At 40.1% G+C, this 26,461-nt stretch overlaps 1 protein-coding gene across 6 annotated transcripts in view; it reads right to left on the reverse strand.

The window, feature by feature from the left end:
* DAAM1 (dishevelled associated activator of morphogenesis 1) overlaps nt 1–26,461 on the reverse strand; it is a 160,845-nt gene that overhangs the window by 119,403 nt on the left and 14,981 nt on the right. Inside the window, exon 1 of one of the 6 annotated variants that reach the window (XM_074327415.1) lies at nt 12,885–13,047. The exons of 4 other annotated variants lie outside the window; for them this stretch is intronic. In XM_074327415.1, coding sequence (XP_074183516.1) covers nt 12,885–12,893 — 9 coding nt within the window. In that variant the 5' untranslated portion in view covers nt 12,894–13,047. Of the gene's footprint in view, nt 1–12,884; nt 13,048–26,461 lie in introns of those variants that run through there. One more of the 6 variants, XM_074327414.1, reaches the window with a different exon arrangement.

Raw genomic sequence — 26,461 nt, forward strand, 5'->3', positions numbered from 1 at the left:
GTGCATCGTGTGGCTCCTGCTTCCTGTGTCTCCAACCAGCCGCCAGCGAGAATATGGTGGTATGAACCTCCCATTTATGGCTCTGTTGGTGTTCCTTTGTGGCCTCGCTGTGTTCTGTGTTCACCCGCCGAGAGTGAGAGCAGGACCAGAGACCCTGCATGACACATGATGCAGTGAGCAGGGTACGGTGCCGGCCAAAGCTCTCCGAAGGGCAGTGGAGCAGTTTGTGCGTATGAACACTCAGTCTCAGGAAGCCCGTGAGGAGCGGCACCGGGAGCAGGAAACACGACCTGCCTGGGAGAAACGTGACCCCCTCAGTGAATAGGTGGTCCTCTTGAGCCTCCGGATGGCACACCACCCTATTGGCCATAGCAGGTGTCGCCTGCTTTTTGGTGGTCCGCTGCTACTGTGGCTCCTAGAGGTGTGGACATCTTACACCAGGGCCACCACCCACTTGGATACCTGGCACGGCAAGCAAGATTCCGGCTGGGTAAGAATGATGTCCTACTCTGAGCGGGAGGACATGTGGCCCCCACACTGTGTGATGCCTGTTGGCCACTGTTCTCAGGAACTGGACTCCCGAGGAGGGGTGGGAAGACGTGGATGATTCTCCAACCAGCATAGGCCAGAGAAAGAGAAGGGTTTTGCGGCCGTGTGGGCTGGGAAGTGCTTGCTGAGGCAGCCCGGATGTGGGACTTGTAGTCCCAGGAGGAAATGCTTGCTGAGTCCTCAGTGGAAGATGCAGGTGAAGTTAAGGTCATCCCTCCCGGGTTGGGGAGGACTTGGAGCCCTCGCCCTGTGGAGAGGGCACACATTGTGAGGCCAACGCACAGCCCTGGCAAATGACTGTGGACTACGGGGAATTGCCTCCCATCCCTGATTTGATGGACCACTTGACTGTTTGCTTGGGAACGTACTACCGTGTAGTGGAACTGGTGAATGTTTGCTTCCTGTGTCTCAACCGGCCACCATCGAGAATATGTAAGCACCTTGGCTGTGAGCCACTATTGTTCTAGCAGTGTCCTGAGAACCTGGCTGTGCCCAGGAAGTCTGGCTGTGCCCAGAAAGACTGGTGGTGCCCTGAGAAACCCTGGCTCTGCACAGAAAGTAGGTGGACATCGAGAGACACCCCCTGGGACACTACTTGAACTGGACTGGAACATTTTCTCGTGAGCTAAGCTCCTGACACAGGGCCTCTCATGGAAGATGCTTGTCACGTAGATTGTGATGCGAGACCCTGTAGGGGTCGAGTGTGGGGAAAGAGTCCCAGAGAGCAGTTTCCAGGCTCTCGACCTCATGTGGAAAGGTGCTGGCTCGGGTAGTAGATGGCCATCAGCTGTGACCAGCAGTGACCAGTTAGCCATTAGCCACTGATATAGCTGCTGTGGCTACGTTGGTTGGTTGGCAGAGAAAGAGATGGCAGATTGCGTATTGTGTGGCTCCTGCTTCCTGTGTCTCCAACCCAGCTGCCAGCGAGAATATAGTGGTATGACTCCTCTACCTATGGCTCCGTGGGTGTTCCTTTTTGGCCTCATCATGTACTGCGTTCTTATGTGGGGAGCAGAAGCTGAGACCCTGCATTAAAGACTCAAGGAGTGATTCTGAATAGATTCTTGACAACTAGGGAGCCCAACCTAGCAAATGAATTTCAAAATCCTACATGAAGGTGTTTTTTACAATTAAAAAAAAGCCCGGTGGCTCAGGCGGTTAGAGCTCCATGCTCCTAACTCCGAAGGCTGCCGGTTCGATTCCCACATGGGCCAGTGGTTTCTCAACCACAAGGTTGCTGGTTCAACTCCTCGAGTCCCGCAAGGGATGGTGGGCAGTGCCCCCTGCAACTAAAATTGAACATGGCACCTGAGCTGAGCTGCTGCTGAGCTCCTGGATGGCTCAGTTGGTTGGAACGCATCCTTTCAACCATAAGGTTGCCAGTTCAATTTCTGGAGTCCCGCAAGGGATGGTGGGCAGCGCCCCCTGCAACTAAAATTGAACACGGCACCTTGAGCTGAGCTGCCACTGAGCTCCCAGATGGCTCAGTTGGTTGGAGCGCGTCCTCTCAACCACAAGGTTGCCGGTTTGAGTCCCGCAAGGGATGGTGGGCTGCGACCCGGGCAACTAGCAACGGCAACAGGACCTGGAGCTGAGCTGCGCCCTCCACAACTAAGACTGAAAGGACAACAACTTGAAGCTGAACGGCACCCTCCACAACTAAGATTGAAAGGACAACAACTTGACTTGGGAAAAAAAAAAAAAAGGCCTGGAAGTACACACTGTTCCCCAATAAAGTCCTGTTCCCCTTCCCCAATAAAACCTAAAAAAAAAAAAAAAAAAAAAAAATTTGAGTGGTAGGTAAATAAACAAACAAAACACCTTTGTGAATATTTTAGGGTTATAATGAGGCTCTTTTTGGAACATTGGAATTTTATCAAGATTTTAACAATCTAATTCTAACTGCTTAGTAGAACAAGTCAACTTTGATTACATTTTCTTTAACTCTTTCAGTCCAAGAAGAAAAGCAGAAGCCCAACTCCAGAGGCAAACTATGTGGCTCATCATCTGTGACTCAGTGATCCTTCAAATAACTGAAAAAGCTAGTTCAGAGAGACTTCCCACTGGCCAGCTGGTTCATGCTTTGGGGAGCAGTGTGGGAAGAAGGGAGAAGGTCCAGGGAGTAGCAGTTTCCTTGGCTACTGGGAAGTTCAGACATGTGGTACTGGAGACAACAGGGCGTGTAGTTAATCCTGGCACAAAATGTTTTGTAAATTCAAGTTTTCAAAAGTTGGCTCAGTGACATATAGGTATCCTTGAGTTTATATTTCCTTCAGAAGAAAAGTACATAAAGTGCTCCATAATTTCATCTCCTTCCATTTCCTAAATTTGCTACATTAGCCTAAACTAAATCTTATGTTGGTTTAGTTTGGCCAGGGGTAGTCAAAATAAACTTTTTCAACTTTCAAGTCTTATAAATATTTCTCCTGATATTTCCACTGCAATGCTAGATCAGTACTTAATTTTTCTGTTACAATAGTCTCTAATATGTATTCCACCACCTGGGGGATGTCTCTTTTTTGGAATGTTTCTACTATCATGCAACAAATAATTTTCACTACACAATCTCTTCTAGCAGAACAAGAATAGATGTTCATATTCTCCTAGTTGTAAATCAAGTGAACTGAGCCTCTAAGACAGCTCACTTCAAATCCAATACTCCTGCACATATATTGCAGAATGTGTAGGTTAAAATGATGGACTCTACACAAGCGGTTGGCCCGTAGGCCAAATGTGCCATCCCTCCTCTCACCAACAGTGTTTGTGAATAAAGTTTTATTGGGTCACAGACACACCCATGTTAACAGACTATTCATGGCTACTTTCTGAGTCATTGCCACAGAGATATTTTGGTTCCCAAAATATCTAAACCTAAAACATTTTCAATCCACTAATACCTTATAGAAAAAGTTTGTTGACCCTGGTCTACATTAAGTATATGAAACAAGAGAAGTTTGGGGATGTTTTAATAATAATACACTATTATTGTTTAATAATAATACATTATTACTTTAAAAAAAATTCATTTAACAAGCATATCCTGACCACCTTTGGGGACTGTTCCAGGCATCAGAGACCCATCAGTGAACCAGAAAGATGAGGCCTCCATCTTCATCGAAGTCGTAGTCTAGGGAGAGGAGACAGACAAACAAAACTACTCTAATTTCAGATAGATGAAACAGCATATTTAGAGAGTGGCCAAGGATTCTGAAGAGGTACTGAGTCTTTAGAAAATGCAAAGTCAAGAAGATGGCAGCTGGGAAGATGCCATTTGAACTGATATTTAAATGATGAGAAGCCAGACATGCAAAAATCTGAAGAAAGATTGTCCCAGACAAGGAGAATAGCAAAGGCTTTCAAGGGAGGAAATGCTAGGCCTGCTCGAATAACAAAAAAGGTGACTAATGTACCTGAAGCACAGTGGACAAGAGAAAGAGGCCAGAGGCAAGGTCCATAGGGTCAGCAAGGCCCAAGACCATGTGTGATGAGTAATAAGCAGAATCACGAGCCTAATAAATTTCCATTTTCAGATCCTTAGCTATTAAAAAATACTACTAGATAGGAAACTAATCATACTGTAAGGACTGCTCCGGCAACTTTGTTTTGCCACAACCTCTTCCTTTTGGTCTGCTAAAAATTATCTGAAGCCTCAAGTGCCTTCCAGCTCAAGAAAGAACACTTTGTTAGAGACAGTTTCTGCTAAGGAAGTAATTACCCACTCCCTGCACCCCCAAGATAAGACTGACTGCTCTTCTCATTGTAAAGACATAAAGTGACTATTTCAAATGGGGTTTGTTTTTTTGTGGTTTTTTTTTTTAAAGAAAGGGAATTTCCCATTATTAAGCACAATTATGTCTATTTTCTTATATCTATAAGCTATTTACTGGAGGAAGCGAGGTCTGTTTCCTCACTACTTCTGGGTACCAGCTATGTGCATGTCCCACCAGAAATCTTTCAAAGTAGTTGACTGGTTTGGAAAAATGCAGTATTCCTTGAAAGCCTGTAGAGATGTTCCATGTGGCTTTGTTTACCATCACCAAACTAAGTGGAGGGCTGAATTTCAATATGTTGGTGAAGAGCCATCACATCAATCTCCTTTGTTAATGCCCTTTCCCCTCCAGGTTTTTAGAGGATTTATGAATCTGAAAGGACAACTTTCCATTTTTTAGATCCAAGAATAAAAGAATCAAGGGCATTCAGAAGAAAGACCAAGACAGTGGTGCTCTGATAAAACCATGACTCTCAGTGAACAATCTAAATTTAGAAGGAAAAAAGTTATGAGCTATCGGTGGTTCACCGACACACTTTTAGACCTACTCAGTGTTGACTAATACAGGAGCAGCTAATGTTTGTTGAGCACTTACTATATGCCAGACAGTGAGTTTTCCTAATGGACTATCTCATCAAGTTCTACTTAGACGCCTATGATGTGGTTTGTTTTGTTTGTTTTTTATTGGCATTTATAGGAGGATCTGAGGCTCAAAGATTAAGTATACTGCCCAAGGGCACACAGCTAATAAATGGTTCAACTGAGATTTGAACCCTGGCTGTCTGGCTCCAGAGCCAAACTCATAACCACTAGACCAAACAGTTTCCTCAAGAAATAATAATGTTTAAAAATGAAGTTTTATTAATTGCCAAATAATTGGACATTCTACTAACACAGGACTTTCATTCCCAAGCAGCACCAACGTGGTGTACAGTTTGTCAAGGTCCCAGCGCTGCCTACTCTGCAACACCAAGGCTCGGAGTCAGTTAACCATTTTTCATCATCATTACTTGCACTTTTTTTTTTCTTCTACCTCATAGAAGTAGGAGGATGTTAAAACAATTCTTGGGCTTGCCTTTCTATCAAAAGCGGGAAAATAGAAGACGATGTGCCACGTATCCAAAGAAAAATGGGAGACAAGTGGAAATTACTATTCTTGTGAGTTGAAATGTGCAAAGCGAATGACTGGTTTCCTTCCCATGCTCCGTTATATTCCCTAGCTGCTCGAAACATTTAAATTTGATCTGTCTTAACCTCTACATCACAGTAAGCAGCAAAAGACATGTTGACAGCAAGCATACAGTTGTTCAACAGAGAAAACTTCTGATTCTGACACCAGGATGATGCAACGGAGTTCCACATGCCACAGAATAATGCTTCTTAAAGTCACATGACTTGGAAGTCTCTAGTCAATTTAATTAATATCTGTTTTGTTTAAGTGTTTAATTTTTTTGAATAGAAAGAAACCAAGGCCCAGGAAGAGGCACCATGTCAGCCTGTGGAACACAACTGCCTCCCTGGGTAAGGGAACCCCCATTTGTAAAAGAGGCCTCTAAGTCCCTATGTGAGGAACCCCACCACTACCACACCCCTACTTGTTCGGCTGCAATGTTTGCTTCCAGTGACACTAGTCTCTGTGCTATTCCAGTCAGACTTCCAGTTGACAAAGGCTACATGAGTCTAGTTCCACTATGGCCACCTGTGGGGACCTATTTGTAAGGAAGTGATAAGAGGCCTAGCCGCATACCTGCTGTGCCACAGAGGAATAATGGATCGGTCATGGGGTTTGCCCCATCTACACCACAGCTGAAATTCCATTTGCAAGGGGAAGAGAGTTAACGATGATGGCCTTTCAACATAAAATCAAGTAAGGTTTACACTAGTACATTGATAGAGCTAAATTTATCCCCATCACACTGTTCCATTATCTCAAACATTCTGCAATTAAAATGGGTGGTGAGGGAAGAAACTTGGCATTCATTTCAACATAGTGAACTATTTATAGGCAGGAAAACAGCCATGGCCACCCATAAGATGGAAATCACCATTCAGAGACATGGCTTCACTGAAGGGTCCCTGAAGGCCTGCTTAGAACAGAAGCTGACCCACATGGCGAGGTGAAGCCTCCTTCCTTGAATTTCAACCAAAAAGTTTAATCAAACAGGTTTTATACAACTTTATTTACTTTTACCAAGTTTCTAGAATGTAGGAATACACTGTTGACCACCTGTTACAAGTAAACAGATGGAGCAATCTTTCTACTGTATTTACTTCAAAACTGAGAGCAGAATGAATACATAAAGGGCCAGGGCGGATTACAAGTAAATGTAGGTCTTCCTTTTAATCTTATCTGTATGTTTTTTTATTCTTGGTTTTACCTCCCTTTCAGAGTCACGTGAAGTTTGTAAAATAAACTCACAAAAATCAAAAGCTAAATGGTACACTGGTGTCCGGAAGTTGTCCTCCAAATGTAGTGGAAAACAAAGCACCCGCCATTCAATGAAAACCAAGAGTGTCTTTGGTAAATATCCTAAATCAATAACCTCCACTGCTGACACATGAAGTTGGGCAAAATGCGTGCACTGAGGAAATACCATGAGAGGAATCTCCCAAATCAGCCCACTAAACGCTTCTTAGTTTCAGTACATGCTGGCTAATCAGAGGTACAGAAATTTATGATAAATCCTCATAAAAAGGAATTTATTAGACTACTTCTTTAACATTTTTAAACGTAATATTTTTTTAAAAAACTGGAAAATAAAGGTGTTTTAGAACTCAAGGGGAAAAAATGGAGAGTATTCATTCTACCTATGGACTGCCACTGGTAACCAGGAGAAATAAATTACATGGAACCAGAGGTAAATCTAAAACAAAGTAACTGTTTCATCTACAACACTTGGGAGGAGGGCAAAGGAAAAAGGCAGGCAAAGAAGACATGATTTATTCAGATTACAAACTGACATGTGTACTGAGTGTGCAGGTGGTTCTGGGTAAAGAGAAGAATAAGGAAAAGCCATCAAGCACAATACACATAAATATGACCCTGGCCCTGGGGGAAAAAATCTGAGTAATGAAGCCCAAATATAGGAGTTCAATCTAAAAATAACCCTTCTGCTTCTGCAGAGGTATTTTCCTTTTAGCATTCATTTGAAATGTGTGGGAAGACAGAACAGTTTGAGTTAAGTGAATTTCCAGATATCATCAAGTCAAGATGCTCTAAACCATTTTCAACCAATAGTAAAAATGCAATTTCCTCTTCCTTTAGTTTTCTCTTATAAATAAAGATATGGGGTGGGGGAACAAAGGACAATACTGGGCAAGAATGTAATTCCTAAATTCTATGAGAAGCTGATATGATCTCTAGGTAAAACATCTTAATATCTAACTTATGTCACGGGAAACCATTAGACCCCTGGAACTGTGTCAGTGAGAACCACTATAATTTTTTTTCCATAAAGAAAGATGAACAGAAAATGACAATGTTGACACTGTAATTATATTTTCCTATCATGTCACACATTTAAAAGATTTCAGTATCACCACCTAGGGTCGTTCCCCCCTACCCCCAAGACTAAACAAAATAATAAAGTGGTAAGGAAAACCAACTTGTGGGTTGAAATAGGTTGTAATTCCAGCACTTCTTCAAAAAATACTTAAGAGGTAACTACTAGTAGCTGGGTTCCATGCTCCATGCTGCCCCCAACAAAGCTAAACCTTTTTCCCAATGGCAGGCAAAAAAAGGACAACTTTACTTCATTTTTCCACACTATTTAAAATTATATACAATGGCAGTGCAAAAAAAAAAAAAAAGAAAGAACAAGGAGTACCAAAGGACCCCACTTCCCTATATAAGTGCAGAGAGGAATCACATGGGGATGTCCTTTTGGTCGTGCAGAAACAGCAGCACTACCTTGACTGTTCCAGTATGAGGCAGATACAGCTTGGAGGTAACGACTGGCATAAGAAGTAGGTCCCACTGTGACAGCCTGCCTTTGGAGCAGCAGGTACCACCCATTCAAAAGTCCTGGGTGTACACGTGGGTGCCCAGCAGTGATACTGTAAGACCCCAGCAGTTCATAAGACCCCATCCGGCCCTCCAAAATAGTCAAGTTTAGTGGAAGAACTTACAGTGTGAACAGCGAGCACCAGATCTGTCTGGAACACTGGGGAAAGTGGCACCACTGTGAGGTTACAAATAAGCGCCCCAGAGAATCCAGGCCCACGTGTGAACCCCCCGTTTTTCTGCCTACTTTAGGCTGCATCGGCTGAACACTACAATCATGTTCTGTGTGGGAACAAATGAAACTTGCAAATCACACTTCTGACACCTGGCCATCCCAAACACGTCCTTGGGACCTCCATACAAACACAATCTCACCATCTCATGGCCAGTCGTCTCGGTTCAACCATCTAAGAAGACAAGAAGGTGACCAACAGAGGTGGTCTGTAATGGACAGCCAGAGACTCTCCCTGCGCCTCACTGAAAGCACATTTTCAGGAGTGAGGGACAGAGGGAAGGAAGTGAAAGGTATACCACACCTTTCCTGCTCACATGTAAACCCACTTCTGTACAGTGGGTCACTTTCTGAAAGCACCAACAGTATTTGCAAGGAATTCTGTATAAAGAATCAGAAGCTAAAATTAGAACAAAAGAGAGTTACTTTGAAGGAATCCCATATATTCATTGACTACAGAGAAAAAAATGAATATTTTGACTCAAAACAGTGGTTAGAGTTGTTGTACTGGAAATTCTACAGATCTAGGCTGGACACTTTTATTAAAGTACAGAAGTGGGAAAATAATCTGATAGAAACATAGCCAGAGATATGGAAAAGTAGAAACCATAACTTTGCATAACTCTGGGGGGCACCATTCACACTATACTTTCTGTGACTGGAGTTATAGGCAGTGCCAGCCTGTGTAGACTCAGGCTGCCCTTTAAAATGACAGAGGATGTTATAGAGTACCACGGCGCATTCCTAGATTCTAGGGAAAAGGCCCTTGTATTGTATTTTCAGGACAAATGTCTCTCAATCTGATGAAGAACCTTGCCTCTACGATCTGTCTCAACTTCTGTTTCTTTTGCTAATAAAAGGGAAAGGGAAGCGTAACCCATGCTGGCAGATACATGTACAGAAGCACGTTAAGTCAGAGAACTGAGAATCTTGCTGATCTATTGTTGTTTTTGTCTGTCTAGCATACTGATTTTACGGGGAATAACTCACCCCTATTCCTTGCACTTTGGAGTCATACGCACCTCCCCACCACTTCTCCAATTCTGCCAAAAATGTGCCAATGCTGAGCAAAGACCAAGGACAGGCCAAGTAGACTTTCTCCTGAAATTCTAAATCTGCAGAGCCACCTGTGTTTTCCAGCTTTCCTTACCGGTAAAAGGGCTACCCCATATTCTTCTGGCAAAATCTTTTGTTGGTGTTGTTGCTTAAGATTAGTTTCTCTTGCTGGCGATCAAAATAATTCCGATGCATCAACTAAATGGAAAAGAGTAAAGAAACAGCCACTCCGGTGCTACTCGGTGTCTTCTCTATGATCTTACAGAGGTACAAACCAGGTCAGCTCAGACAACAGCTCACCAAGAAGCAGGCATCAGTTCAATACCCCGCCACCAAACTGAATGTCTCAGTGGACAGTCTACCAAATGGACTCCAGTGAAACACGTCCCCAGCTCTAGTCTCAAACTACCTGAAAATAGTAAGAGGTCCCCAGTTGACCACTCAAATGCAAAATAAATAAGTAAACAAACAATCAACGAGCAACTAAAATATATTTTCAGCATATGTTTCCTCAGATTCCTTGAAGTTGTTCTTAGTTGCCCCAATGCCATAAGGCTTGGGTCTCTTGACCCATGAATATGGTTCAATCAGTATAAACATCCATCCACAGATATACACACGCAACTCATTACTTTTTAGCAGCAAGATCATATATTTTATAGCACTGTGCAAAATGATTCCATGTACTATTTCTCCTTTGACCTTCACAAGCCCCCTCTAAGGCAGGGTGGCCAGGCATCATAATGCTCATTTTATAAAAGGGGAAACTAGATCAAAGCCTGGCCAGAATCACAGAGCTCGTAGGGGCAAAGCTGGCCCAAGGACAGGCTCAAGTCAGAGCTCTGCCTGCCAACCCCCACCTGCTACTGCACCAGCCCAGCACATCCAGAATCCTAGAACCACACTGTGTTTAGTCCCAGGGGTCCTCACCGCCTAATGGGAGAAATGGGGCTAAACAAACCTGTGGAGTAAGGTGGGAGGGGAATCAAGGCAAAGAAAGAGGCGGCCCAAGTTCTACCTTGTATTAGCGGGGAAAACACTGTTTCATCGGTGTTGCTTCACTAACCACATGCACTTTTTGGCTTCATCATCTGAGCTATTAATTATGACTCACAGAATCATAGTAAGTATTGTTGGAAGCAAAAATGAATGTAGTTAATGAGGAAACCATGTAATAAGCCAGTTCATTATTCAAAACTAGGCAAGCTTATTTTTAATATAGAATATTCAATTTTAGCACCTTTAAATGTTAACAATTTTTTTTAAACCACCCTGCGCGTGTGTGCTCTAGAGTTAATCAGCCAACTGTAGGTTAAGTACTATAGGTTAACTATTTATAGGTTAAATATAGGTACTGAAGTAAAATATAGTGGCCTTTTAGGAGCTTAAAGGTTAGATAAGTTCCATGACATCTAGAGAATAGAGCCACCAGTTCTCTGACTTCTATGAATCTCTTCCTCAGATCAATTCTTCTCTGACCAGAAGCTTTTGGTAAAACAAAATCCCAAGAGGAGAGGCCTTGAAACTTGGACCAAGTGCTTAAAATCAAGAACTGAAGCCAAGACAATACTTTTCTTTGTGGTTCAGTGATGGGCAATGGATACCATTCTGGGAAATCTGTGTTTTCAAAATAAACAGCTACATCCCTAGCAGAAACCACTCTTGGGTCCAAACAAAAGCTATGGCTAGCACCCAGACAAGGTAAACATATGCATCTGGAGCAAGATGTTGGACCACAATTAAGAATCAAGAATGAATACAGGCAAGGCTTGATGCTGTCCCAGTCCCTGAGGCAAAGGAGTGGGCACCAAACGCACACTAGAAAAACAGGATCCTGAGAGCAAGAAGCTCTCAGAGTAAGTAGGGGCTGAATGAATCAGAACACATCATAGCCAAGTTCATGTTCAAACCAAACATTACATGTTTATATGTCCATGGACATATAAAAGACATTGGCACTGAGTCTTGACTAGATCTAAGATCCAGCTCTAAAGAGCAAAAATTCCAATTTTCTAGACTTTAACCTGGGTTTTACTTTTGGAAGAAAGAGAATTGTATCATAGTCTACATACAAATTGAGCATGGACTGGAACAAAAAAGTGCAACCAGTTATAAGCAGATGTGAAACATAAGAACAGAATAAAGAATATCAATGCTCCTTCATGACGGAAAGAATATAAAAGCCCTTCTTGAAGTGCTGCAACAAGAATAAAAAGTGCTCTTGTCCCAGAAGACAGCAGAGATTAAGAAACAGGATATTCACCACAGCATGCCAGTGGCCCCCCCTCCACCCCCCCACCCCCCCACCCCCCCACCAAGGTTATGGCAAGGACTAGCTAGGTGCTATGAAGTAAGCTTTTTTTCCCAGCCCTCAGGAAAATATTATTTTTTAAAAAAGAAATAAAACAACTCACACAACCTCACTTAAAAGGTTTCTGAAGATAGACTGGTGATGGAGTGTGGGTAGTGGAGGGAATTAAAATCCTTTTCCGATTTCACACTTGGCCAAAATTGGAGGGGAATTTAGATATAATTTGGACGTAGACACTACCACCACCAAATGCCAACGTTAGAAAAAACACAGTCATATATTCTCAAGTCACTGGGAATTATTCAACTTAATGGAAATTAAAGAAGGAAGGAATATTGACTAGGAAAGGTCTTTCAGTTAATTGCCACTCCTCTGTCCATTTACCAGAACATTCTTAGACAGCTAACACGTTGTGTGTCTATGCTATATGGCTTGTATGCAGCCTCAACCCTTCGATATCAGTCACACAACAGCATTAATAACTTAATAGTCATATGTGGAGGGCTGAGGGGGAATTAGTGTTCAATTCTTCTGTTTACAAATTTATAATTTGTGAATTCAAATTTCAAGGTGAATAAAGATAGCAAATATCTAGTCTTTAAAATATCTCAGAACTAGAAACCAATAGACATATAATTAAGCCAAAATAAAATCTAACTCCCAAAGGACAAAGCCTGCACAAGATGAAACTCAAACATATGTGTGCCATTAGAAAACAGGCCAATGGTGATAATCCAATCTTGCTAAAATGTTAACTTACCTTCCTCTCACTCTTGGACATAGATTTAGAAGTATAGGTTCTAATGGAAGGAGATGGTAGATCATAACTTATTTATATGCTGCTTCAGAATAATAACTTGCATTTGAATCTGATTACTGGACATTCACAGACCTTTGAAAACAAAACCACAGCAAGAAAACAATACCCGGTAAAAAACAGAGCACAAAAGGCACGTCCACTTACTTTTCTCATTCTAGGCTAGGGGCAGGCAGCAGCAATTTTCCAGCCCCTGAATTCACCTAAGCAAAGCTTTTCCTTTGCTGGGATTAATGTCTTCCTTGGATCTTCTGGAGTAGAGGAAAGTCTACAGCCGGCCAGCTTTCTGTTATGCTGGCCATGTTCTGTCTATCTCTATGCTGTCCGGTGGAGCTGCCACGAGCCACTTGTGGCTAATCAGGGTCTGAAATGCGTCCAGTGTGACTGAGGAACTGAATGTTTAATTTAATTTTAATTAATTACAATTTAAACGGCCATAGACAGCTAATGACCACCATATTGGGCAGCACAGGGCATGTTTTATTTAGAAGAATCAAATCTCAGACTTCTACTCAGAACTCCAGTTACAAACCCACACTGACAGAATCAGAAGCCCATCAAAGGTGAAAATGTCACGGAGATAAAAGGATGCTTTCCTGAGGCTAAGTCGCAATGTGGATAAACCCACTCACAGTACTCCAGCTGAAGGGAGCTGTGTGCAGTGTTGTGCTGGATAAATCCTCACTGCCTCAGAATCAGTCACAGACACCAGGAGCGAGTCCCGAGGCCTGGAAGGTCAGACGGGCTGCCTGAGTTACTGTGGTCAACAAAAAGGAGCTTATACGGAGTAGGAAGAGCCCGTTTGCCACTCCCCACCCACCTAAGAATCAGCCTTTTCCAGACAGTTCTCTTTCTCCCAAGACCAGGTCAAACACAATGCCAGTCGAACAAATGTGTATTGAAGATCTATTTTTAAAAATTAGAAATTACTGGGAACTCCTATTTTGGAGAGTTTGGAAAGGTATTATGAACTACTGTCAATCAGTCAAAGCATGGCTGGGCCACAGACAAGTCCAAAGAAATATATACGAGTATGTATCGTACATATTCAGAATTCAACTCTTTATAGTTCCAATTGATGTCAGTAAGCCAAATACACTAATTACTACAGAAATTACACAGTGGGTTAGCCAACAGAAAAAACATCAGCTATTACTCTAATCTTCAAGGATTCCAATTCTTCATGGTGATATGAAATTAACCCTTTAAATTGGTGTACTTAATTTTATTTTTTTTTTGCCTAATTTATGAAGTATAGGCTTAATAAAATGGGTAGACAATTTGCATGGGTGTAATAAAAAGGCAGCTGTCCAAAACCACACACCCACATATACATAACATACATCCCCCAAATTCATTTTAAGGGAAGCGAGATATTGATTTGACGAAGATAATGCAGGACATTGAAAGAATGTGCCTGGTATGGGCAGCTTTTAATGGGAGGGGATAGAACATGGAGTCCTCTCCTGATCTGAGTAAGACATTTCAGGGCAGTCAAAGGAGGTCTGACTAGACACTGCTCTGCTCCAGGAAGAGATCAGCTAACACAGTGCTGGAGAGGAACCAACACTCACCTTCTACACCCCACGAGCACATGGCGAACCCCACCCACAAGGAAAGTGATAGAGGCTCACACTGGGTGCGTGAATGAAAATCTGGAGGGAATCTACCCTTGCAGACATCATTCATAAAGTTCTGCTCTGCAAGAATGAAAATGGGGGGAATGTGAGAAAGGCAATCATGAGAGGCCTGCCTTCTCTGTTACAGTGTGGCTTCAGCAGGCAAAATAATCTGATTGCTTACTGCCAACATATAACCAAAAGTACCCAACAGTGGCCAGAACACAGTAGGAGTTGTCGCATTTATGTACCAGAGCTAAGAAATGACATTTCTGGGTGTTCCCTTCCCTGCCTGTTCCCCAGGTCGGCCACCCAGGGTAAAGGGGCTGGGATCTTGTGGTTGGCTCGTGTATTGGGCCATTTCCAGGATCTCCAGACTTGCCTGTTCACTGCTATGGTGGGTAATAAAAGGCCTTGTTATTCTGAGCCCAGACAGGACAAATCCAAACACCATCGCCTGGTGCAGGCCTTTAACAAGCCTGAGAGGCTGTGGCCTGCAGAAAGCATGGTCTGTGGCAGGCCTGCCAACGGCCACGAGCCAGCTGACCAGCTTCCAGTCACCGCTTCTTTTCCAAACACCGACTGAACAAACCTTGATTCAGCTCTTAAGTTACGCTCGGGTGGAGAACAGCTCAGAGGAAACACCAAGAGAATGATTTTAGAGAAACTAATCTGGGCATAACCCAAGTACATGTTCCTGTGGAATTATTAATAACTCAGGGGTCCTTTATGTTTGTTTGAACCCTCCATGTCTAGCTGAAAAAAAAGGCATATTTCTTTTTTTCTCCTCAGGGAGAATAAAAGCAGGAAAGTAAAATTCCTGGTAATGTCATATCCAGTCAAACAGGAAGGTTTGTAGGCTCAGGGCTGAAAGGTTTCCAGAGCTACACTGAGCCAATCTGAAAATCATTTATTTGACTTTCATTGGTTTCATTTCCTCCAAATTATCATTCAGCTCCCTGCTCCCACACCCACCAAGACAAGAGGAAATATTTTCGTAAACACAATAAAAACATACTGTTAAAGAAACACCTGAGATGTGGAGAAATTGAAAGACTCATTGCTGGTGGGAATATACAACAGTGCAGCCACTCAGGAAAACAGCCTAGCAGTTCCTCAAATATTAAACATAGTCACCATATGACCCAGCAATTCCATACCTAGGTATTACCCAAGAGAACCGAAAACACATGTTCACACAAAAACTTATACACAAATGCTGACAGCAGCATTATTCATAATAGCCAGAGAATGGAAACAACCAAAATGTCCATTAAGAAACAAAATGTGGTATATCCATAAAATGGAATATTACCTGGCAGCAAAAAAAGAATTAAGCACTGATACATGCTATGACATGGATGAACTTTTGAAAATGCACTAAATGAAAGCCAGTCACAAAAGACTACATATTGTATGACTCCATTTATATGAAATGTCCAGAATAGGCCAATCTATACAGACAGAAAGCAGAGTAACGGTTGCCTGGGATGGGGATGGGGTGGGGGTACACAGATGGCTGCTAATGCCTATGGGGCTCCTTCAGGAAGAGCTGAAAATGTTCTAGGGTTAGATGGTGGTGATGGCTGTACAACTTTGTGAATAAACCAATGAACTGTCAAAAAACCAATTAACTGTACTCTAAAATAGGTGATTTATGTACGTGAAATAGATCTCAAAAAGCTGAGGAAGGAAAGGAAGAAGGGAGGGAAGGAGGGAGGGAGTGAGGGAATACAGACCTAAAATGTCTCACCTGGAATAGTAATTATGCTTCTTGGGGTATTTTTTAAAAACTTTTTATCTTGCCATGACCACAGACTCATAAGTAGTTGGGAAAAAAATTACAGAAAAGTCCCCAGCATTCCCCATTGATGATAGCTTACATAACTATGGTATATTTATTAAAACTAGGAAATTGGTACTGATACATTATAGTTAACGAGACAACAGACTACAGATCTTACTCCGATTTCTAGGGATGCCTTTTGAAAACAGCTTCTGGATTGTCATTTTTGAGGTTATACTCCTACTCTTTTTACCTGAAACAGCAGTCACTCTGGTTATTACAGGAAGTTAATGAATAATTCTAGTGACACAGATATGAGCGGTAGACATTTTAACACTTCCCAGTTCCAAATTTGCTTTGGGAAGACACTGAGTTACCATTAGTGAAATATCCACCAAAGCACACGAAGTTCATGTATACTTTAAGGGCCCTTCAAACTCATTGTGTTACTCACCAAGCTTTTTCCCTAGAAGGGAACACGGTGAGTCTTTCTCTAGAGCAGTGTTGATGATGTGCTATGACAACTAACTACAGCTCTCACACAGAATCTTTCCTTAGGTGGACGCAGAACTTGCAATTAGCCCTCCTAGTTCATTCTGCATGAAAATAGACTGTTGGAGGGTTGACGGATAAAAGGAAAATAGCTCCTGTTAAAGAGAGTAGATAGCTTTTTAATTTCCGTGTGGGCAATGACAAGAAATTCCTGCTCAAGTGAAGTCTTCCACGAAGTTCCCGAAACCCTCTTACATCTTCTCAGCTTTATAACTTAGAAGCAACAATTGTTGCTCAATTGTTTAATAATCAGATTTCTCACGTAAGACTCCCTTATGTTCCTTTTTGCTCTCTTCCTTTTATTTCTTAACTTTTGGCTCTTCTGCTTTAGTAAAAAGTGAGGTGGGCCAGAGAAAGTCATTTCAGTTTCTCATCATCTGATGAGAAACAATAAACGGGAAAGGAGGAAAGGAAGAGGGTGAAATTATTATTATTATTATTATTATTATTTTAATTGAAACTCCTCAAGAGCAAGTACTGTGGCTTTCAAGTACCGTTACTTACATAACGCTGGCAAACAATGTGTACCCAGTTAGTGTGTGGGGGACTGAATGGTGATATACCTGGATAAGGGTGAGGGACCAATCCCTGTTCCCTTCCTTGTCACCTGCTACATGTAGAACACAAGCCAAAGTGGTTGGCTCATCTATAAAACTGTTAGCTTAGAGGGTGAAACTGTTGACCGACGTGAAGCAGTTGGCTTTCCCGCAGTTAACAAGAAAGCGTTTCTACACAAGGAGATGACCTAGCTCCCTGAGGAGCGTGGGGAAGCAAGCAGCCTGCCAGGGGCCTGCAGCAGCGGTCGGCACTGCCTTGGTCCTGCCAACCAGGAAGAATCTGAACAGGAAATACTCAACACCCCACCCCCAGGTGTGGAGCTGAGATGGACATGGCACCCTTTGCAAACTGTCACCAGACACTTGTTCTAGTTATCCTGGATCACCCACAGCTCCAAATGCCCAAGGAAAACCAAGGGAAGGAAGTCCTAGAAATCACAGCGAGCTTCGGAGGGACATTCGACTTCATGCTACCACCTCAGGCAGAAACAGGCGCCCAGACTAAGCTTGTTAATAACAATGTGGCTTCTATCTTGATGGCATGTTGATGTAATAATGGCAATAGGTGACCACCACTGCAGATAAATGAACTCTGAGGTTGCCCTTTGGAAGATGGCAAAATCCAGGAAAGAGACCAAAGACTCTGCTTGGACAATGGTTAAAATCAGGGCAAGGTAAAGCACGCCAGAAACACAACAGAGGAAGGGTCATAGCACTGGGTGAAAAGAAAAAGAAACTGTCTTCTGCCCATGGCATCACTATGGTTTTTTTAAAAACTTAAGTTTAAAAAGAAGTTTCCCCATTACCTCCCTCCACGCACCCCAACTAGTGAAAGAAGCCCACACCCAAACAAGACTTAAGTTTACAAATATGTACACCACATAACCTTTTACTCAAGGGTGGGAATAGATTTGAGTCCCCTGGTATTACAACTTAAACAATTTTTCTTTCCATATAAGTATGTGCTGCACTCTCAGCGGGCGGTGGTGTCAGCTTACACCTTCCACCAGGCTAGTGAAGAGCAGCAGCTCAGGTAGGGGGATGAGGAGTGGCCTGTAAGTCGTGGGGTCTTCATCCTGGCTCCACTGTTAACTAACAGGGCAACACTGAAACACTCGGTGTAAAATGGGAAGGTGGGATTAGCAGTGGTTTTCAATACTTTTAAAACTGTGAAACTCTTTATCCAAATAAAACCTCATGGAGAACCCCAATATATAGAAGAGTTGGAAGCAGACAGGCAGGTTAAAGCTGAGAAAGGGGGGGATGAGGGGGAGTCTCCCCTCAGGCACCCTCTGGAGTTGGGACTCTACAGCACATAGTATGAAAACCACTGAGATCTCTTGAAACAAAAACTCCACCCTACTTGAAAAACTTAAACTGAAATCAAGAAAAAAAGAAAGTGTATAGAGTAATGGTTTCTAATACCGAACTCTTGGTGGGTAGGAAAGGAGTGGGGGTGGGAAGGTATTACAAGGGGCTTTTCATAAGCATGTAAAATGTCTCATACAGATATGTATGCCCATTTTTCCAAATGAATTTATGTGCTGTGATTAATAAAACTGAAATCCATTTACGTGTTACTGAATTCATGGTCATGTGGGAATCTACAGTTTCTTTTTAAATTAAAAAGGAATCATCACGTTGGGAACCACTGGTAAAGAGGACGCAATATTCCATGTGAATTAAACAACATAAGTAAATCTCCTTAACAGAAATTACAGTGGCCTTTTTTTATTTTAAAGATTCTACTACCAACACTGTCAAACTAGTTAGATGCCCTTGTCTACTAGCTGCGGCTATTAGAATGTTGCTTAGAGGATTCTGAGGCCGAGCCCAGGCTGGGTAGGAAAGAAATGTCACGTTAGATAAGCATTAGATAAACACTGTCTGCCACTGCTGTGGAGGAAATAGGAAGTGGGGGAAGGGACACGTGTATCTGACATCCAGGGCCGTGTCAGATAATCATCTAAGATGTAATGGTTAGTGGAAACCTGAGTTCTAACTTTGATTCTGTCATTACAATAAATTTATTACTAAGCAAATCACTCATTTCAGGTTTCAATTTTGCCAGGTCTCAAAAGGAGGGATCCTGACTTCTGATGCAGAACAGTGAGAGTCAATTCAGACAGTGACAGATACACTCCCTTAGAAGCCAGGGGAGACAACAAAACAGTAACGGAACTGGTGAGCTAATCCAAACCTCTCCGTATTACGTGAGGGAAATGGAAGCCCAAGAGACTGATTGTTGGGCAAAGTTACACAAGTAGATAGCAAGTTAAAGAATCTGCATTCCCCCACTGGAAAGGTTTCTAAAACATGAGCCATAATACGTGGTTTGAAACTTTGACTTAATTACTTGTATTGGGAGAACAAACTCATAATATAAGGGCTTTTGGTTTGATGCTATAAAAAAATTCTCACTTCAAGAAAGTTCATGCCTCTCAACTAGATGACTGATTATACTAAATAAATCATAGCTATAAAATAAACTTATTATTTTGTCACTTTTAAGCTTAGGTATGAAAAATGTTCCTTTACTAAAACAAAAAAAAGATAAATTACACATTTGAGACTTTCAGTAAACACAAACCAAATAATAGTTGCCAATCTTGATAGAAAATTAATGATATCCTACAAACTGTTCAAGTTTGACCCACTTAGGACCAGCCCTTTTAAAAAATGAAACCTACATAAATTTTAAAATGTGAATTCATTCATCCTATAGTCTATCTAAAACTTTTATAATGAGAATTAACAAGGGGTGGCAGATTCAGAAAATCACAGAGCAGTGCTTTACATTCCTTAAATCAATTTTTTTTTTGGTAAATTCATTAAATAATATGGACCTCCTTACCAATAACAAGTATGTTTGAATACTTTCAGTCTAGAACTTTACCAGCCACAGAATAAGAATAATCTCTCTTCTATTTCACATAAAGATATTTCACAAGATTTTGCCATTGCAAGTCAAGAATACATAGAAAATTAAGGCAAAACACCTCATGGTCCATTTTACACTGGCGATGTCATTTGTCCACAGGATGACCCTCTCCTCAGGATCTGGGTCCTTACTCCAGAGAATTCTCTCCTAACAAACTACACCACTGGGTCAAACCAAGCAAATGTATAGGGACTATCTGCCAACACTTGCCTTACTAGAAAGCTCCACAGGATATGTTGTGCGTTTTGTTGGTTACTTCTTGAATGAAAACAGATAGCCTCAGTGCCTCAAAACAAAGCCCCAGAAAAAAGTCAGTGAACAGAACCATGATAATACGGAATACTCATAAGTGGTCTTCTCTAAAATGTGCTGGGAAACACTGCATTATATTCTATTACTAGATTACCATAACCACCTAAACATTAGTTTCAAAACATGAACCCTTCTATATGCTTAGAAGAGGAGTACTTTCTCTATTTAAACTAGAACAAGCCTAAAGCACTGAAGGAAGGAGAAAAAACATTTTCTCCACGATATTGAGTTATGACATATTGATGGCATGACGACAATCGGACTGTGAGTACAGAACTTTTCTAATGTTAGGTGCTGTAGAGCAATGCTTTAAATATTTTAGCTAAGCGTTTGAGTATGTTTTACAACACCATTTATAAACAAAAAGTACTGGGTATAACATTTCTTTTATCACATAAACCATTCTAATATAAACTTCTGCCTCCCTCCTCATAATATTTGGATTATTTCATTGTTCTACCTCCTATTCTTCCAAACATGTTCAGTCCAGTGGAAAAACTACATATCACATCCCTGATCTGTCTCTGTAGCAATCTCACTATCAGCAGAACAACTACATACAGTAAGAAGACGACTGAGGCAAACTCTAGGAAATGCAAATTGGCCGTAAAAGGACAGGAGCTGACCTAAGCTTTCCCTCCAGATAATGAGGAAAGGGCTTGTTAAGATAATTGATTTTGCAAATCTGCAGCCAGAGACCCTTAATCACAGTGAAATATTTTTGGTCATTTTAAATGTGCCTGGAGGTCTCATAAGTTTCCTTTTAATGGGTTCCATGATTGTTTACTGTATTTATGAAAAGTTCTGGTAGCTTCATATTTGCATTGCTAATCAATCTCTTCTATATTCAAAACGTTGATAAATGGGCAAACAGTCCACTTGAGAAAGGAAAAATACAAATAGTCTAGAGAGAACAAGATCTGTTTAACAGATTTTTTAAATGCAAATTAAAATACAATGTGATAGCATTTCTCAGTTGCTCAGTCACAGGACAGAGATGGGACAAATGAAAGATGCTTTAGGACCCTAATTCAGTGTCAACTGGCAAAACCTTTCTTGAGGACATTTTGGCAGCACTTAACAAAAACCTTTAAAATTATACACCTTTTGACCCATTTATTTCTAAGAAAATAATCTGAAACATGAAAAAACAGGTTCATAATAGTTTTTAATGGAAAAAACATTAAGAAAATGATTACCCTATACAGCACACGAAATGGAAATAAATGCCGCCATCTAAGAAGTTTAAGACTTTTAATAACATCACATCCATTAGGATGGCTACTATCAAAAAAGATAACAAATTTGGTGAGGATGTGCACTTCTGCTGCTGGGAATGTAAAACGGTACAGCTGCTCTGTAAAATAGTACTGCAGTTTCTCAAAATATTAAAAATAGAACTACCATATAATCCAGGCTCTAGGTATAGTCCCACCTCTAAGCATATATCCAAAAAAATTGAAAGCATGGTCTCAAAGAGATATTTGCACACCCATGTTCATAGTAGGATTAGTCACCATAGCCAAGAGATGGAAACAACCTAAATGTCCATCAATGGGTGAGTGGATAAACAAAATGTGGTATATATGAGGTGTGATCAAAAACTATGGTAAATGTTTAAATTTTAAAAAAAATTATTACAGTAAAAGACACGCTGCAATTAATCTTCCTCAAAATACTCCCCGTCGCTTCGAACGCACTTATCCCATCGTTCTTGCCACTTTCTGAAGCAGTTCTGGAAGTCCTCTTTCGTGAGTGTCTGTAGTTGTGCTGTTATGGCTGCCTTGGTGTCCTGAATCAATTCAAAGTGTTTACCTTTCATGGTCATTTTGACTTTAGAGAAGAGCCAGGAGTCACATGGTGCCAGATCTGGTGAATAAGGCAGATGAAGACACACTGTAATGTTTTTATTGGACAGAAATTGCCAGACCAGAAGCGATGTGTGACACGGAGTCTTTCGTTGTGATCACAAAATATGGTGAATGCTGCTGCCAAGTGCCATCCAACAGAAAGGCAGGGATCTTCATTACTGCAAGTGGCACATCGAACCTTAGTAACAGTGTGTGACAAGTTTCAACTTGTTCGGAGTGGTCGGGTGTGAGCTACGGTTGAGAGAAGGTATATTTTAAAGTGTGCCGTAAATCATCCTCCATCATGACAACACTACGTGTCACAGATCGCTTCTGGTATACAACAATTTCTGTCAAATAAAAACATTACGGTGTGTCTTCATCTACCTTATTCACCAGATCTGGAACTGTGCGACTTCTGGCTCTGCCCTAAAGTCAAAACGACCATGAAAGGTAAATGTTTTGAATCGATTCAGTACATCAAGGCAGCCACAACAGTGCAACTAAAGACACTCACAAAAGAGGACTTCCAGAACTGCTTCAGAAAGTGGCAAGAATGATGGGATAAGTGTGTTCAAAGTGAGGGGGAGTATTTTGAGGGGAATTAATGGCAATGTGTCTTTTACCGTAATAAATTTTTTTTTATTTAAACATTCACTGTATTGTTTGATCACATCTTGTACATACAATGAAATATTATGTAGCTTTAAAAAAGGAAGGAAATCCCGTCACATGCTACAAAATGGATGAACCTTGAGGACCTTATCTAAGTGAATTAAGCCAGTCACAAAAGGACAAATACTATATGATTCCACTTATATGAGGTTTCTAAAGTAGTCAAATTCATAGATAAAAGATTAAAATGGTAGTTACCAGGGGGTAGGGAACGAGGGCAAAGGGGAATTTTTAATTGGTATAGAGTTTCTGTTCTGCAAGATGAAAAGACTCTGGAGATACGTTTTACTACTATTGAACTGTATAGTTTAAAATGGTTAAGATGGTAAATATTATATGTTTTTTATAATAAAAAAGTTTTAATAACTTGAAATATACTTATGACAACATTTAGTTGAGGGAAGGATGCAAAAGAATGCAGATAATACATAATTAAAAATATTTTTTAAACTTCATGAAGATATTTTCCCATGATACTAACAATTGCCTACTTTGTAAGATTTTTCTCTATTTTCTTATGCCTTCCTATTTTACTTATTTTTTTATATAGTGACCTGTATTAATTTTATAATCAACAAATAAGTTTCTGACTTAATAGTTTCAGAATAGCCTTAAAAATTCCCCAGGCTGGGCAGTACAACATTTGTCAGAGAAGGGGCTGCTTTTAGGGAAAAACCGAAGATTTAGAAATGAGTAATTCTAAAAGATATTACTTGGTATCTTTTCAGTGGAACGCTATTTGTGGCCCAGTAGGTCCTCCAAGGATTACCTTTGACTTTCTCTTTCTTTCAGTTAAGCCAATGGTTCTCAAAGTGTGGTTTGGGGAGCCCTAAAGGGCCTCATACTTTGTCAGGGTGTTTATGAGTTCAAAACAATTTTCATAATAACATTAAGATGCTATTTGCCGTATTCTCTCATTCTCAACAAGTATACAGTGGAATTTTCCAAAAATTTCAATACCCATGATGAAGTCATCACTCCGATGATAACATGAAATAGGTTTCATTATTGTTTTAATGAAAGAATAGAATTAAAGTTTCTCAGTTCTGATTTCTAACATGATTAATACATTACACAAACAAATTTCTTTGGGATCTTCAATATGTAACAGGATCAAAGTATCCTGAAACAAACAAACAAAAAAAAAAAAACAATTGAGAACCTGCTGGGCCAGACTATTCCACAGCTCTGTAGGAGTAGGAATTAACTTGTTAAAAAACACACAGCAATATAATGGCTCTTACCAACAGCAAAGCAAATGGATTTTCTCTGGAGATACAATTTACATACATGCAGAAAAGAAAACACTACATTTTATAGTCCTTTAGGATATTAACCAGTTTTGTATCTACCAGCAAATTTATTTCAGCATTTGTGATTATGAATGGATGAATGAGTGGATGGATGGATGGACAGATGGACATATATATCTGTTTTTCAATATCTCCTTTGAACTGGTCTTACCACCTTATTGGTTCCTTCACTACTTAATAAGTTAAATTAATTGTTGATGTGTTTATTTTATAATTTTGAGAATCTTATTTTAAAACTCTTTGAAAATTATTCCTTAGCATCAACTGTCTACAAACAGATCAATTTCTGTATACAAGTCATAAGATTAATAAAAACAGAGAGCTAAATAATTAATAATCTTCTGAAACAGAAAGCACCAGGCCCAGATGGGTTCATTGGTGAATTCTACAAAACATTTAAGGAAAAACTTATACCAATTCTCTACAATCTCTTTCAAAGGATGGAAGCAAAGGGAATACTTCCTACCTCATTCTATGAGGCCACCATTATGCTAATAGCAAAATCAGACAAAGATAAAAAAAACTACAGAACCAATATCTCTCACAAACTTTAGGTGCAAAAATCCTCAACAAAATACTATCAAATTGAATTCAACAATGTGTAAAAAGAATTATATACCACAATCAGTGGTATTTATCCGAGGTAAGCAAATCACATGAACATAATAGAGGCAGAAAAAGTATATGACAAAATCCAACAACCATTCATGATTAAATAAATAAATAAATAAATAAATACATAAATACATAAATAAATAAATAAATCTCAGTAAACTAGAACTAGAGCTGAACTTTCTTAACTTGATAAAAACTATCTACCAGAAAATCAGGTGCAGGATACAAGGTTAATAATAAAAGTCAATTGCTTTCCTATATACCAACAATAAATAAGTGGAATTTAAAATTAAAAACACAATACCATTTATAGTAGTACCCCCCAAAAAAATTAAATGCTTAGGTATAAATCTAACAAAATATATAAATATTTATATGAGGAAAATTACAAAACTCTGACAAATGAAATCAAAGAACTAAATAAATGGAGAGATATTCCATGTTCATGGATAAGAAGACACACTACTGTCAAGATGTCAGTTCTTCCCAAATTACCACACCCATATGGCTGCTTTTCCTACAATGGCAGAATTGAATAATTGGCAGAGACAGCAGGGCCCATAAAGCCTAAAATATTTACTAGCTGGCCTTTTACAGAAAAAGTTCTGTATCCCCTATTTTAAGTTATTATGTTTTTCATTAAGCTTTTACTTATCTAAACCCAACGCTATTTTTTCCTCCAAAACAAAATTTAAAATACATAACCTCTTCTACTTTCTTTCAATGGCAGTTACATAAAATTATTCTTTTAAGACAATATTAAGTGTTGCATTTTTTAAATAGAATATTCCAACAGTGAAGATTTAAAATATACATCATGTTCTTTGAGGAAAAAGGATATGTCTCTGGAGATCCTACAGATATGAAATAACTAGCAAAACTTTATTATAAAAAAGCAATTATTTTATGATCTTCACAATTTTAAAAATCTGGCGATTTTCCAAGACTCAAAACTGAAACACCTTCCTCCTTAAGAAATTTTTCCTTTTATGGAGGCTAAAACCTGATTTAACAAAAACACGTAGACCAAAGAACTAAACAAATCCAAGTATCACTTAATGAATCTATATCTTGTATATTTTCTATAAGAATTTAAACTGTACTAATTCACACACTGTAAAGTATATCACCTTTAGACTTCTCTCAATAATAGGACTCTGAAAAACTTAACATACTTGCTCTACTCCCAAATGTTTTTCTATAATAAATATCTATACACACATGTAAATTATATCTGTGTAGTAAATTATATCTATAGTCTATTTACCAAATAAGCTTTTCTATGTCTAGTGATGAGATAGGTCTATGGCATTAATTATTTTCATCTTAACTAATTGACAGGAAACAGAGAGAGATGTTGTATGGTGAGGTCCAGACTGTGGGAAATTCTTTAAGACAAATAACCCAGTTCTCTTCACAAGTAATTTGCAAGGAAAAATGCTGCACATTGGATTTAGAGAAGCTTAAAGGATATATCAAAAACTGCGACATATGAACAAATGTT

The sequence above is a fragment of the Rhinolophus sinicus genome, linkage group LG03, assembly GCF_036562045.2.
Source record: "Rhinolophus sinicus isolate RSC01 linkage group LG03, ASM3656204v1, whole genome shotgun sequence".
NCBI classification, from domain to species: Eukaryota; Metazoa; Chordata; class Mammalia; order Chiroptera; family Rhinolophidae; genus Rhinolophus; species Rhinolophus sinicus.